This window comes from Pleurotus ostreatus (genome assembly GCF_014466165.1).
Source record: "Pleurotus ostreatus strain PC9 chromosome Unknown scaffold_8, whole genome shotgun sequence".
NCBI lineage: Eukaryota > Fungi > Basidiomycota > Agaricomycetes > Agaricales > Pleurotaceae > Pleurotus > Pleurotus ostreatus.
Window position 1 is genome coordinate 1,720,621 of NW_023503163.1, and position 13,470 is coordinate 1,734,090.

The 13,470-nt window shown below is 50.4% G+C and overlaps 3 protein-coding genes across 3 annotated transcripts; 2 read left to right on the forward strand and 1 right to left on the reverse strand.

Moving 5' to 3' along the window:
• Positions 1-5,166: 5,166 nt before the first annotated feature.
• Positions 5,167-7,202, forward strand: PC9H_010910 (uncharacterized protein; the record flags this gene model as incomplete). The annotated part of the gene is made up of 3 exons (XM_036780401.1): positions 5,167-5,496; positions 5,570-6,220; positions 6,264-7,202. The coding sequence occupies 3 exons, from the start codon at positions 5,167-5,169 to the stop codon at positions 7,200-7,202; spliced, it is 1,920 nt and encodes a 639-aa protein (XP_036627784.1).
• Positions 7,203-9,222: 2,020 nt separating this feature from the next.
• Positions 9,223-12,454, reverse strand: PC9H_010911 (uncharacterized protein; the record flags this gene model as incomplete). Its single annotated transcript, XM_036780402.1, has 16 exons — positions 9,223-9,252; positions 9,308-9,589; positions 9,648-9,677; positions 9,739-9,948; positions 10,008-10,208; positions 10,330-10,560; positions 10,617-10,669; positions 10,726-10,746; positions 10,800-11,146; positions 11,301-11,408; positions 11,447-11,611; positions 11,837-11,917; positions 11,956-12,005; positions 12,117-12,180; positions 12,235-12,334; positions 12,403-12,454. The coding sequence occupies 16 exons, from the start codon at positions 12,452-12,454 to the stop codon at positions 9,223-9,225; spliced, it is 2,025 nt and encodes a 674-aa protein (XP_036627785.1).
• A 231-nt stretch (positions 12,455-12,685) lies between these two features.
• On the forward strand, positions 12,686-13,208 carry TOM22 (mitochondrial import receptor protein; the record flags this gene model as incomplete). Its single annotated transcript, XM_036780403.1, has 2 exons — positions 12,686-13,054; positions 13,140-13,208. 2 exons carry the CDS (start codon positions 12,686-12,688, stop codon positions 13,206-13,208), a joined length of 438 nt encoding a protein of 145 aa, XP_036627786.1.
• Between the last annotated feature and the right edge of the window lie 262 nt (positions 13,209-13,470).

Sequence of the window (13,470 nt, forward strand, 5' to 3'; positions counted from 1 at the left end):
CATGGGAACATGTAGTTGCTATCATCGGATAGAATAAACGAGGACTTTTCGTACGTCGATTTTACGGTCCACAATACCATCAGTAGCAAGCGGACTACGTCAATCGTTGTATGCTTGAGTTGTTCATTGGTAACCGTAGTGCGGGACAACTCACCCTTAAACGCATGCCGAATTGAGCCGACACCTCGCCGGATTGCGAGGGAAGATTTTCATTTCAATCCGACATCCGTTTTCCATCAGATTCCATACCATTACAATGTCCACATGCCCCGCGGTCGGTGGGCGAGGGGACATTTTTACTTGATCATAGCATTGTATTTAGAAGGCTCAGTCATGGTTCTTGCCAGCAGAGTTTCCCTTGAGCAGCACAACAGATACCGCCGCAAACAAATCATGCGATCACCACCAGGGGTTTTGAACAGCCCTCTTGTTGCATGAGAAGCTTCTTCGCTGCGCCACAATCGGAGGGATATACTTGTAGACGAAGGAAGCATAATTAGACACACATAACAGTGTGGGTTCAATCGTTGTCCTAGGGCCACACGAAACGTCAGGATGTTTCCGTTCCTATAGATGAATGGTTCCCACCGATCCATTATGAGAACACTGGAGCTGTCTTGGAGGAACCATCACGCCTCGAGTGCGTATACTATAGGTTGAACGGCCAATACAACGCACCAGCTCGCGATTGCTGCAATCGAAACACGGAGTGGAATCGCGGCCCAAGTAAACCTCACGTGGGATAAGAGCAAGGCCATGGATAGCTCAACACGCGGTCGCCTTCTTATGCAGAGTAGACAGCGCTAGAGGACGGACACACCTTGCCGGCGCATCTACACCTTATTTGCACCAACGGCCGATCCCGCCACGCCAGCATATGATACACGCGCTTTCTCCAGGTTGTGGGTGTGGGAGGGTTGATGATGACTGAGATAATCAACATCCTCGTTGAGGTTTATTGGATAGACCTACGTAATCGAGCCAATTTATGTCCTTATTCGGTACGCCGGGTACTTGAAGACGTAGAAACAGCCCCATAGATCATGATGATCTGTCCATAGGAGACGCAACCTGAGGTTGGGAACTAGGAAGTCGAAATATGCCTGAATACGGGATAAGAATAGAGTACATTAGACTGATAGAAGCTAGGCTGCAGAGAAGCCGCGAGTTTGGGAACCCTACCGTGAGGGGAGGGATAGCTGTAGCGATCGCATAGAAGGATGACAAGCTTCTGACTGGAATTCTGGCAAGTAGTCTATCTACCATGTTGCCCCCAGCCTAGTGCACGTAGTTTTCGTGTACTGAACACCCCGTTGGTTCGATACAGATGAGCGGAGGAATTGAGTTAAAGGCGTCTGCACACGTGGCTCGAGGAAAGCGCGAAGTCCCGTGTGTGTTCATCTGCCTTCTGGCGTTAGACGGTGCCCACGCGCCCCCAAAAACCTCCGAAAATAAAAAAGAAGCGACACACCACGGAAGTCTCGTGTTAAACTATCAAAACATGCAACCCTATGCACAAGTGACTCATGTCAGCGGGAAATCGCACCGCCCTCTCTGTATAAACCGTGTAGCTGGTGTGTCGGCGGTTGGTGGTAACGATCCTCAACGTTCGCACCTGCCGGTGGCGCCTTTCCCACCAGCCACGTTAGTAACCGCAAGGCATCCATATAAGGCGACGACGACCTAGGCCTCTGTAATATTGGCTATTAGTATAGCAGGAGTACAAGAGAGGATAGTAGCTCCAAGCCACGTCTTGATGGGATGACCTAGAAGATAGGCATAAGAAGTACTAGACGAAATAGAGAATAGGGAGCATAGAACGTAATCTAATGCACGAGGGCGGCGGAACCCGCTGCGTGGGTTGAATATGGTCAGCATAGTCAACATACCCGACGACACCATGCAAGATTTAATTATACTTGACTGGTAAAGAGCTGTAAGGAGTCTCTAGTAACCAAATTACGGGACATAATAGACAGGGGTATTCGCACTGACATGTCAAAAGCTAGGAAGCCCCCGGTAAGAGCTGATACATAATTTTAAAACGTTTGTACTCACTCCAAGTGACGGCACCCTTCTGCGGCACAATATTTTAGAGTACTCCGGTGGGTACAAAGATTTGCGGTGTACACGACTTGTTTCGTTGGGCGCTCGTCAGGCGCTTAGGCAACTTTACTTCGAGGAACGGGGCGGCACCAACTACGGAGAATGAGGTATAACGAAGAATGAAGAATGAAGAAGTACATCATCACAATTCGGGATTGATGGTATAGAGTGCCTGAATTCATAGAACTCTGAGCAAATATCCGTCGGTGAGGAGTGGGTGTGGGCTCAAAGGTTCACGCCCGATGATCCCCGATGTGGTACTGACCAGTTCGCACCTACTGCAATAAAAGAAGCGTTAAACAAACGAACACAATCAACAGGAATGGATGTCTCCTTTTGATTTTGATTTACTTCCATAGGTCCTTAGAATGCCGCCCTTTACTAAACTTGATACTATTTTCCCGTGTTCCAATACCAGAGGTCGTCCGGGTTACTATGAATTTAATTTCGCGCAATTAGAGAGCGCGGATGCTGTTGATGGCGGTCGAAAGGAGGGTTGCGCTCAGCGAGAAGAGGGTTCGCCATGGAAAATCTAAGAACGCATTACTTAGTTCCCATGCACCAGCCGATAAGCAACCCACGGTGATAAATCGCTCAGTCAATTATTTGAGCATCCGTCCGCCTGCATGCATGATGGATGTTGTTATTGCTGCCCGTGTTGATTAATAACGGACCTCGACTCGCATCAGAGTTCGAACGGCGCTCCGAACCTGAACTTCGTGTCCCCGATAGTGGAATCCTTGTCGTCTACTTCATCGGAAAGAATAACCATCCTAGGTAAGGCGGGAAGGAAGGAAAATCGTTCATCATTGAAGTCTTCACATTAACGGCAGCCTATTGGCAATTAAGTTCACCGGAGGGCGTCCACAAGAAATGAATCTTAACCTTCATAAGCGACGGTAAGGATACCAAGAGGTCGAGATCTAGGCAGGATGACGCGAACTTGCACCAGAGGGGCCTTTTATTCCGTTCGGTGGGTTACCCTGAGCCAACATGTTCCGGCAGTCTCAGACATACGTCGATGATTAGGCAAGAAGTTGTTGAATCAGAAGGAAGAAGTTGCTAGCGATGAACTAAGATTCTTGATGCTATACGGCAGTTCGTAAGAGATGGCAAAATCCAGCAGCATGGTTCTTGAAGTAACCATACCACGAGCCACGGTGGATATAGCCGGAGGAGATTGTCCGCAGGGTAGGTTCCACCCTCCATTCCCCGCCGCTAGATACGAGGGATTATCCCAGCTACAAGTCTAACCGGTTTACCCCCACCAGCTAATGTCCTACTGTCCTGAGATTTGAAGGTTAGGTGGTGCCGTGGTGCCGATAACCTCATGTAGAGTCGTGTTGAAGCCCGAATTGGATTATGAGGCGGTCGAAGTCGAAGCAGAAGCGTTGGAAGCCACGGCTAGTCGATCAGGGAGCCCTTCACCATCTCTTCACCCGTCCAAAGTGGACAGGGCATTAGAAGGTCCGGGGTCAATACGCGTATACAGCTGTATGTGCTCAGCCACAGCGATCCGGGGTGCTCGACCTAGCTCTGGGGTGGATGCCAGTGAGGGTCATGCGGCGTACGGAACGCCGACCACCGCGCGACGAGCGGGAGACGTTGCAGACCCTTGCAGACCGCGTGCATCAGTGTTTGTCGAACGTTTGGATTAGGCGCTTAATGGCGTGATCGGGCGCCTAAAGGAGGTATTTACTTCCAGACTCCAGACTTCTTCAGTCTTGAACATTCGTGGCTTATCGCGATGAATCTTATACAAACGAGCATATACATGTCGCACTTTGTGCGCAGCTACCACGAGTATCGTGTACCGTGATGCATCTTGTGACGCAGCACGAGTTGGGGTGCTAGACCAACTCACCTGAGTCGCCTCAAGCTATCTTCATGTTTCCTGCCTGCGGCACGGTAGACTCGTTGTTCGAAAGGAACGGTACTGAAGCTGTTGGTGCGTATAAGCTTTGATCTACATGTGCCTGAAGGGATGGCCGGCGGAGGTGCAACGGGTGTTGGTGGCGACGACGACCCCACTACCCCGATGTGTGGACGAGTGGCGTTTGGAGACGCGCCTAGGAAGGTGTAATCCTTGCGGCCTACACATACAGAGAGACGTCCTGGTATTCAGTCTCGGACTGAAGGTGTCTGATCGAGTCGCAGTAACTGTGCGTGGTCAGGATAGAGTTTAATACGACGAAGGTACTCTCCAATGGCTCCACGTGAATGCGGTAGCTATCCCAGGGAGTCAGCAGTGTTATCCAGCTCGCGGTGCGGTTCTTCTCCCTGTCATAAAGGAGCAGGCTACACTCACAGTAGGAAAGAGCTTCGACGATTCGGTCAGCAGGCGCTGTTGAGCTGCAGGACTCGCTTGTGAGCTGCGGAAAAGCAGAGCAGCTAAGGCTTATCATTGAATGTGAGGGGCCCAAGCGTGACTAGGATTATCAGAGACCAGAAGAGACGACAAGGTGTGCTACGCGTGCATTGGTCCAAAGTCCAAGCCATCGAGGACCCAATCCACCAAAGACTCTATGGTTCGGAAAATGTGACGTGACCCTGTGGTGAGAACGGAATAGAGTTAAGGATTTCCGGGGGGTCTGGGAGGGGGTTCTCCAGTAGTACGAGGGAAGCCTCCAGGGGCCTAGCAGAAATGGACCTGACGGGGCAAAAAATCGATAACATAGAAATTTTGAGAGAGCCGGATCGTGTGAGCCATCGATTTAGTTTCAGATAGCAGACCAGCGAGAGAAGAATGTTCTGAGGAGAACAGCAGTGAGGCCCAGAAATGGAAGAAGCAGTGACATTAAGTTGGTCGGTGGAGGAAGCGTGGAGTCGCCAGATTCAACAAGATCTCGCAGGCCAGTTCTGTTGCCCATGCTTGAGCTGCGAGACTGTGCATGAGTTTTGTTTTCATTTCCGAGGCAAACAACAAAGGAAACAAGTCCAACAACAGCGTCGTCAAGCCCATACAACCGGTTCCATAAAAGGAAATCGCGTCTGGGCTTATTACAAGTCAAATCGTCGAGTGCTGGGCTCGTTTCAGCCTCAGTCCTGGTTCTGACCATCATGGACCACGACCACCACGACCACCACGACCACCACCAGCACCACCCGCACCAGTGGCCGACGCTCGACTTCACAAGACACGCCGACCTCAACAACCACGAATACCCTTCACCTGCATCACCCGCCTACTCTCTGACATACCCCCACGCGCAGGACTTTCACGACCCTTCCTCCTCGACCGCGACTGGTGCGCAGTTTGATCAAATACCAGCCAGCACCGGGCCACATCGATACCGTACTCGCTACAGCCAACGCGCTGCAGAGGGCAATCAGCCACAAAATGCTCCCCGGAGATACCCTGAGCAGCCATCTGAATCGTCTCGAGACTCGGTGAGTACTTGTCTTGCGTGAATCTGGGCAAATCACTAATATATCCACAAAACTTTGCTCGCCCATTCATCAGAGACAGGCGACATCGAATATGTACTACAATATGATGTTGCCAGGTCCATCACGGCCTCAGACGCCTAGCGGAGCTCAGCCTTCGCTTGAGCCTCTTAACCCACCACCTTCTGCGTCGGATAACACGTCCACACCGTTCCCTGAGCGCGAATCGCTGTCGCTAGCTATTGGCGCCAGTGGCCTCCAGGATCCCATGCGGTCACCACAATTCCCCCTGACGCCGGCTTCTACGTCTTCATCGTCTTCATCATCTGGATTCAACTCTCGAGTACCTTCCCATCTCCTACCAAATCATCATTCTCGCTCTGACTCGAGTTCGACGTCAAATCCACGTTCCGCATCGCCAGCCCTCAGCGTCGCGTCAGCGTTGACTTCCGTATCTTCTTCTACCTCTGCGCCGCCGTCATCAGCGTCCGGCTTCCCGGCCTTGTCAAACCTAGGGTCTAATGGCGGCGTACCGCAACCTATTCCTTCGTTGGCTCCACCTCGTGCTAAGCAGCGTAAGCAACGTCTGTTCAACGTTGATCGCAAAGCCATATGCCAATATCATCGTGACAACCCAAACGCACGTCAAGAAGATATTGCTGCTCGTTATGGTGTCGAGCGAAGCACGATTAGCAAGATCCTTAAGCATAGGTCTAAATGGCTCAACGTCGGTGAACATGAAGGTTTGAGAGTGGCTAAACATCGGCAAGTACCTAAAGCCCTCTCAATTACGCGTAACTGATATCCTTCCTCCTGTGATTAGGCCCTCCAAATTCCCACTCATCGAACTGGAGCTCGTTGCATGGCTTGCGGAGGCTACTGCTTCAAACACGTCTTTGTCAGACGCGATGATCCGTTCCAAAGCTCGAGACATCGCTCGCGAGCTGAATATTGGCGAGGACAAATTCAAAGCAAGCAGCGGCTGGGTAGAGAACTTCAAACATCGAAATGGCATTCGCGGTGGCAAATGGCATAAACTCGCCAAGTTCGGAAGACTCATTCCCAAAGAACCCACTAACACGGGGATGAACATGATGGGTGGTGGAATGGGACGCAATAACGGCATGGGGCACAATGTAGGGATGTCTCATCAAAGTATCCACAGGGACGATCCTATGGACGGAGACGAACCGTCCAGCGCGATGACGGACCACATTTCACTTGCCCTGCAGCCGGCGTGGCCGACTGCTTCTGAACGCCAGCACCATTCCTCTCAGCAAAGCTCGTCTTCTGATCTAGATGGATATCACCATCATCACGGCGTGGAAAATCAACATGACCCACCTCAGCACGTACATCATTCTCAGGACGACATGCACATGCACCAATCGGTCATCGACCCCCAGCTTCAACACATACAACATGATCCACCAGCAGTGACCATGCCCGTGCTTATCCAGGGTGCGCCTGCTGTCTACATACAGACCCAGTCTGGACAGGAAATATATCATACGGATGGTCCGCGTTTGCCGACCGCCCCTCGTCAACCAACATTAGCGGACGCAGAAGAAGCAATAGATACGTTGATAACATTCCTGGAGACGGCTGGTAAAGGGATCGTCAACCCCGATGAACGGGACGCTTTGACTCAGGTCAAGTGCGCCCTCTTCCAAGCCGGCAGTGGCGTTCCCTACGATCGAGGTGGATGAGGCCCCCTACCTCCCGTTTGTGATATTGATGTTCTTTCTAACTCTCCCCGCCTCCGGCGATCTTGTCCCCTTTCCCACTGGCTTTCTTCTTTTTCCAGCTATTTGGGATCTGGTTGTTGTACTTCTTGCTCTCCCATTGGTGTTCATTTTTCTCGGCATTTCCTTTCATGAACCATTTACCACATTGTTCATCGACATCCATTGTTCATCATCTCCCATCCCTCCATGTCCACCTCCATCAGACAACTTTACATGCATGCATCGTTCAATTCATAAAAACTCTAGCACCCCCACCCCCACTGCGCGACGCGCAGTTATGCCATCATAGCCCCTACTCACCTTTCTCATAACCATACGATCTCCAATATTTAGCCGTTACCGCATTTTCTAGTCATCTTTTAACTTGCAAGCGTCTTCTTTAGTTCAGGACGTCTTGGTGGGCGCATTAAGTCTTGTGTGCTCAACCGCCGTAGGCTTTTCCCGACAAATTTGTCAAATTCAATGTCGCCAGCCGTTCCTTTTCCACTTTCATTCAACGACCCAACATACACCCTTCCCTCTCTCCCTGCTCTCCATTACCGTTCGCACGTTTCATATCCTCCCCGTCTTTCGAGCCATTGGGCAGACGTCTGGCGCAATGTGGCCTTTACGACCTACCAATCAAGGTACGCAATTCTTAGTACCGTATCATCTGCGACTCCCCGCTTACCGACCGTCCGCAGACATCTTTGCTCTTCCTCGCATTGCTCTCGAATAGACCACGCTGTCAACAGCCTACATGACATTCCATTGTACTTCCCTACTTGTCCATTCTTATTGTAGCCCCCGACTCGTCCGCTGCTTTGCCCGTCGACTATACAAGTTCCCTTCCCCCTGTCATTCCTTAGTGCCTACGCTACAAGAACAGTTGTATTTAATGACGAACATATACAATATACGTATACGTCGTTCTCGAGATCAATGCTGAGACGAGTCCTCGAGTACCTTCGCGATCGATCCACTCACCAGGCCATATATTCGTAATATACGGCGCCGTCCACTTCGCACCCGCTGGTACGTCAGTCGACTCCTTCGTGCAGTACCAACAACGATAGCCTTTATAGCAATACCACCACGAATCTATCGTATAACGGCACTCCGCACTAACTTCGCATTAATGAATAGCAGTCACACTTCGGTAGGAGACCCGAAATTAAGTCATTCATTTGGAGTTGATTTGAGTTACCCGGGCCCATCAACATGATTTTGCGTTCCTTTTCTACGAGACGCATTTCTTGTAGTACACATTTCCAAGCTAAGCTACATAGTATAAGTAGTACTATACTTAGGGTATCGCGTCGTCATGACAAGGGACACCGACTGGCTTGTAATTGTGGGCGTTCGGTATGTCTAGCATCTACTAAGTTTAGTTGCGTATATATTTGAAGTTATGTAACACGAAGAGAACCAAAGAAGAACATCAGAAACAATTGGGAGGTTAAATACAGCAACTGAGCGCGCTCTGGGCTCCAGTCAACTGATCAAAAACAATAGGGTTGACCGCTATTCACGTTGCGGCCGCCCTATGTTCATTATAAAATTTGATTTCATTACAAGTTCATTCATTTACCGCAGAGCTATACATACATTGAAGCCATGCCTGTTATATCGGTCTTATCAGCAATACTAAGCCTGTGCCGTAGCATTCTTCTTCTCTTGTGTTCTCGTGAGGCTTGAGCATATCGATTATCAGTATGCCCAGGTAAGGTTACGATCATCACCACTATGCATTGGATCTGTCCGAGTCATGGGTACATTTATGAGTACAACATAACGAGAGGGGATCATGAACAACAAGGAAAAATCCATACCCGCGAGGGAGTAGCTAATCTAAGTAAATCGATCTGCACGATAAGTAAAACCTGCAGCAAGTAGAACACTAAGCTACAAGTAAATGACTGACAGGAATGATGCACGAGGTAACAGTATTGCTACTTGCTTGATGTTGGTCTTTTTTGACAAGCACCGTGCCGTGGGCGTGTCATCTCCCACCAAAAGGCGCAGGGGCAAACTATAGCGTCCGTTAAGTCCGATGATTTCAGTCAGCAGGACTAGCCAAGACTTACGCTGGAACCATGAAGTGTGTCAATCGCCATAGAATGGTTAGCGGTTGCATCCACCGCTAGTCCACGCTGAACGGTTGAATGCATGTGAGCTAAATCTGAGTGACCGTTGGTGGCATCCTTGTACATTCGTTTGAGCTCGGAGGCCTGCTCCCCAGCCTCTTCATATGAATGACTGTACTGTTCGAGGCCAGCGATGCAGTTGGATACTTCGGGTCGCCCTAGTCGAGCTAGGAGAGTGCCAGCGTGTATACAGCTAACGTGCATCACCGCTGGATCAAGGCGCTAGAAGAACATACGGAACTCAATCGCGATTAATGACCCTAGTTTACGAGGGAAATACCAGGTAGCCGTTTGATGTCAAGACGCCAGCCTGCCAAGAAACATAGATCAAGTCAATGGCGCGGAGGAAGTAAGCCAAGAAGTTTACTTACCAAACCGGCTATTCGCAATGCGCCATGGAGGGCTTCGTCCATCACCTTACGCTTGACACTCTCCACATCGGCTTCGTTAGGTAGTACAGCGGCTGGGCTTCCAGCGCGTTGAAGTTCGTTGACCTCGCGAATCCCAAACTCGTCTAAGGCGCTGAAAAGGATAATCCACATGACATGGAATGTAGCATCGCTTGCACATGATGAAACGGCCTGCACGATTGTGGGGAAAGTCAAACGTCAACGAGGCAAGGGACGACCACTCTGCTTACAGACACAAAGTCCCATTCGCCCTCGAAATTGCTTGGGACCCCCACTGCGTTCAGGTACGTATCTCTCCATTCAACTAGCGAGTGCGAGAATCGGGAGAGTTCGCTAAGCGGAATCCCATCGGCTTCTGTGACCGGTCGCCAAAGCTGCCGGGACATTTGTCGGGAGATTCGGGCTAAGGCATGAGCTGCGCGGTAGTAACCCTGTCAGAAACGCAAGATCGTCATCCTCCAGACCGAACCTCCATAGTGCTGCTGCTTACAAGAAACTGAAGCACGAGATGAGTATATGAATCAATGGTGGTAGAAAACCCATGATAGGCACCTCAAGTTGCTCCCGAGGAGAGGGCAGTGGCGAATGGGGCTCTGCGGCTTCTAGGTGGACAGGATCCGCGGTGTAGAAGTCAATATCGTAATCGTCATCGTCAAGGACAGGCTTTCGACGGTAATACGCCGAAGCATACGCATCACATATACACGCCATCCACCATGCGAATATCATCGTCCCCCGAGCCTCAGGGTCTTGAATCGTTGACATCACGGATTTATGGTTGATCTGACAATCGGGCCAAAATGAAGACGGTGTCGCTCCAGTAAAGTCCGGGCACTGACCTGTAAATCCAGAAGATGACGAGTAGCTGCCGTCAGCCAGAAGCCGTGATAACCTGTGGTCTATCTATGAGGAAGGCAGTCTCGGCCACATGGTGGTTCAGCCACTTACCGTTGGCATCCTCAGGATTTTCTATTCATCAAGCTTACTACGAGTTGTCATGGATATATAGGAGATGAACTCACGACTTTGCAACGGCTCAATGAGGAGACCAATGACTACATGGTCAGCATGTGGAACCCTATGCACCTTTAATGCCTCGGCGAACTCTCTTGCGCGGTCAATTAGGATTCTGGCTAAATGACTTTGTCCACTCGGTCGTTTGCGATCGGCCACCAGTAAGGGATGCTCGGAGAACTTCGCGCCCCATGCTAACACCGTTGCTACAAGTGCCGGATGCAACGGCTTCTCCGAAGCTCTGGCACCGGAAGCATCATGTAGGTAAAGACGCTCTCTAAACAACGCGGGGTTGAGAAGCGGTAGTCGACTGTGAACAATTTGGAAGAAAACTTCCACGAGATCAAGAGCAAATCTATTTGTTCTCAGTCAGCATTCGCCAAATCGCCAGGAAATAAACAACGCCGGTTGAGACGCGCGTGCTGCTGGCGATAAAATATCCAATCAACCATATAAGGTGTGGATCTTCACATGGTACATTAATGTTGGTGGATATTAAAAACACGCACTCTGTTCTGAAAGCTTCGTTCTCGAGTTTGATTGCTTGTTCGCCCCAGTCGGCGTATGGCGACTTGACCATCGTTTGCCCAAAAGGAGTGTGATCACTGGTTCCATTACTCAGCAGTAAGTACCTATGAGGAAGCAACCAATATACCTGGCAATTTCCGGTGGCGAGAATAAGTACAACAGAACTTCTCTAGTGGGGGTATCGAGCGTTATGGGGGGGTAGAAGCCGAACTTGATAGGGATAGGACCAGTATGGAAAGTTGGGAATTTTGGGAAGGCAGCGGGGTATCCATTCTCGATGATGGGAGAGGCGCTAATCAAGCCACAAAGCCGTCGACGTTAGAGTTATCGTAGTTGTCATTGGAGCAGAGGAGACGTACAGTTTGGAAGGTCCGGGAGATGAAGAGCTAAAATATTTCTAGAATCAATGGATGCTCTATGAATTGGGAGCGAAGGAGATACCTGGCGTTGTTGAAGGCAGCGAATACCGGACAGATGAGAATCTGTTTCATAAGTGAAACCTAATCAGAGGGCATACCTTGAACTAGTAGAAGTATTTCGTGGTCTTCGGGGCACTCCGACGCGCTTCCTCTCGGATGTCGCTTGCTGAACGTAATGGCTATTTGTCACAGGCAACTATGAGCGGTCATAGAACACGCCCTCGATGAAGATACTGACGTGCATGGATAATTTTTGGAGAGACAGTGCTATCGGTCATATACCATGTGAATCTCCGCAACCATGAAATCGGCCAATGGAACGGCGGGCATTACATACCTGGCACTGAAATCGACAGCAGTTTAGTTGCATTCGAGCACAGGGATGGCGATGTACTGCACCTTCTCCTGCCCTTGCACCCGGTTGCACTTGACCTTCCTCGACCTGGGCTGAACTTTACTTGATGTAATACATCATGGGTGGATGGAACGAGCGGACCTGCAAGCGTCGCAAGCTGTGTTCTGTTTACGCGGGGGCGGCAGCGTCTTTGCGAGTTCATGGATGTGATTCTGCACTGATTGCGATGGTAGCGCTAAGCCTGGAACCGATCACAACGCAGGATTCGTTCAGCACGTCGACAGGCAAGAAACGATGGGAACTGCCAACCAGGCTGTGAGAGCGAGCTGGAAAAATTGGAGGAATGGGTATCCTTGGGCATGATGGTGGTAAGAAAGCAAGATGGTTGAGGGAGGGGCACCAACTTGTAATTGAAGTACTGGTCCGATCTTATATGTAGATCTCGTTTAGGAAATCTGCCCAAACAGGGCCAAGCACAAGGAACGCCGCCACTAACTGTCACCTTGTCGGTACCGACCCAAGTTTTCTTGTCAGACCCTCACCAAGCCGCCGCCGGTTCCTTCTCACCAACTGACTCAACTCGAAAAAAACAATGGTCAAGGTCGAAATCGTCGATGAGAAGGATGCGGGAAATTCCCCGTATGCCTCCACTGCCTCATCACGCACTTCTTCATCAATATCCTTGTCGTCCGTTGTTTCGGAAGACCCCCAAGAGTCCTTTTTCGACCGTGTGGCAGCGCTCGTCGACATAGTACCGCCGACGACCAGACACAATATCGCTACGCGCGTCTCCAAAACGGCGTCGTTCATCAAACGCGGTGGGAAGTTGGCGGGGAATATCGTGTGGATTGTCACGACATCGGCTTTGCTCGTAGCTCTGCCGTTGGCACTGACACTGGAGGATGAAGCCAAAATTGTAGCCCAGGAAAAAGAGCTGCTTGAGCAGCAGCAAGGCCAGCAGGTACATATCGCTCCTCTTCCTCAACCATGCTTTACCGTGCCGTAGACAACGCCGGCTCACTGTCCCTCTTTTTTCAAATTTTCAGATGCTTGCTCAGGCTGGAGCCTACCCGCCAGCCAGCCAGCCAAAATCTCTTGTTCCCCCAGGATTCTAATCGTTGGGGTTTAACCTCTCCCGAAGAGAAGTTTCCCAGCTCTCCTGCTCTCCCACACCCACGGGCTTGCACGCCCATCCTTTGACATTTGGCAAGTTGCATAACGGCAATGGCCTGCGAGGACATCTTGCTAGTATATTTCTCGTAAACCATGTTGCGAATATATCCCCACTTCTTTGCTATGGCGAAAACTTCCGTTGTTTGCTCCACTGTGCACCTCCGACAGCCGCTGGAAACCGGTGAGACGTCATTGTCAAAGAAA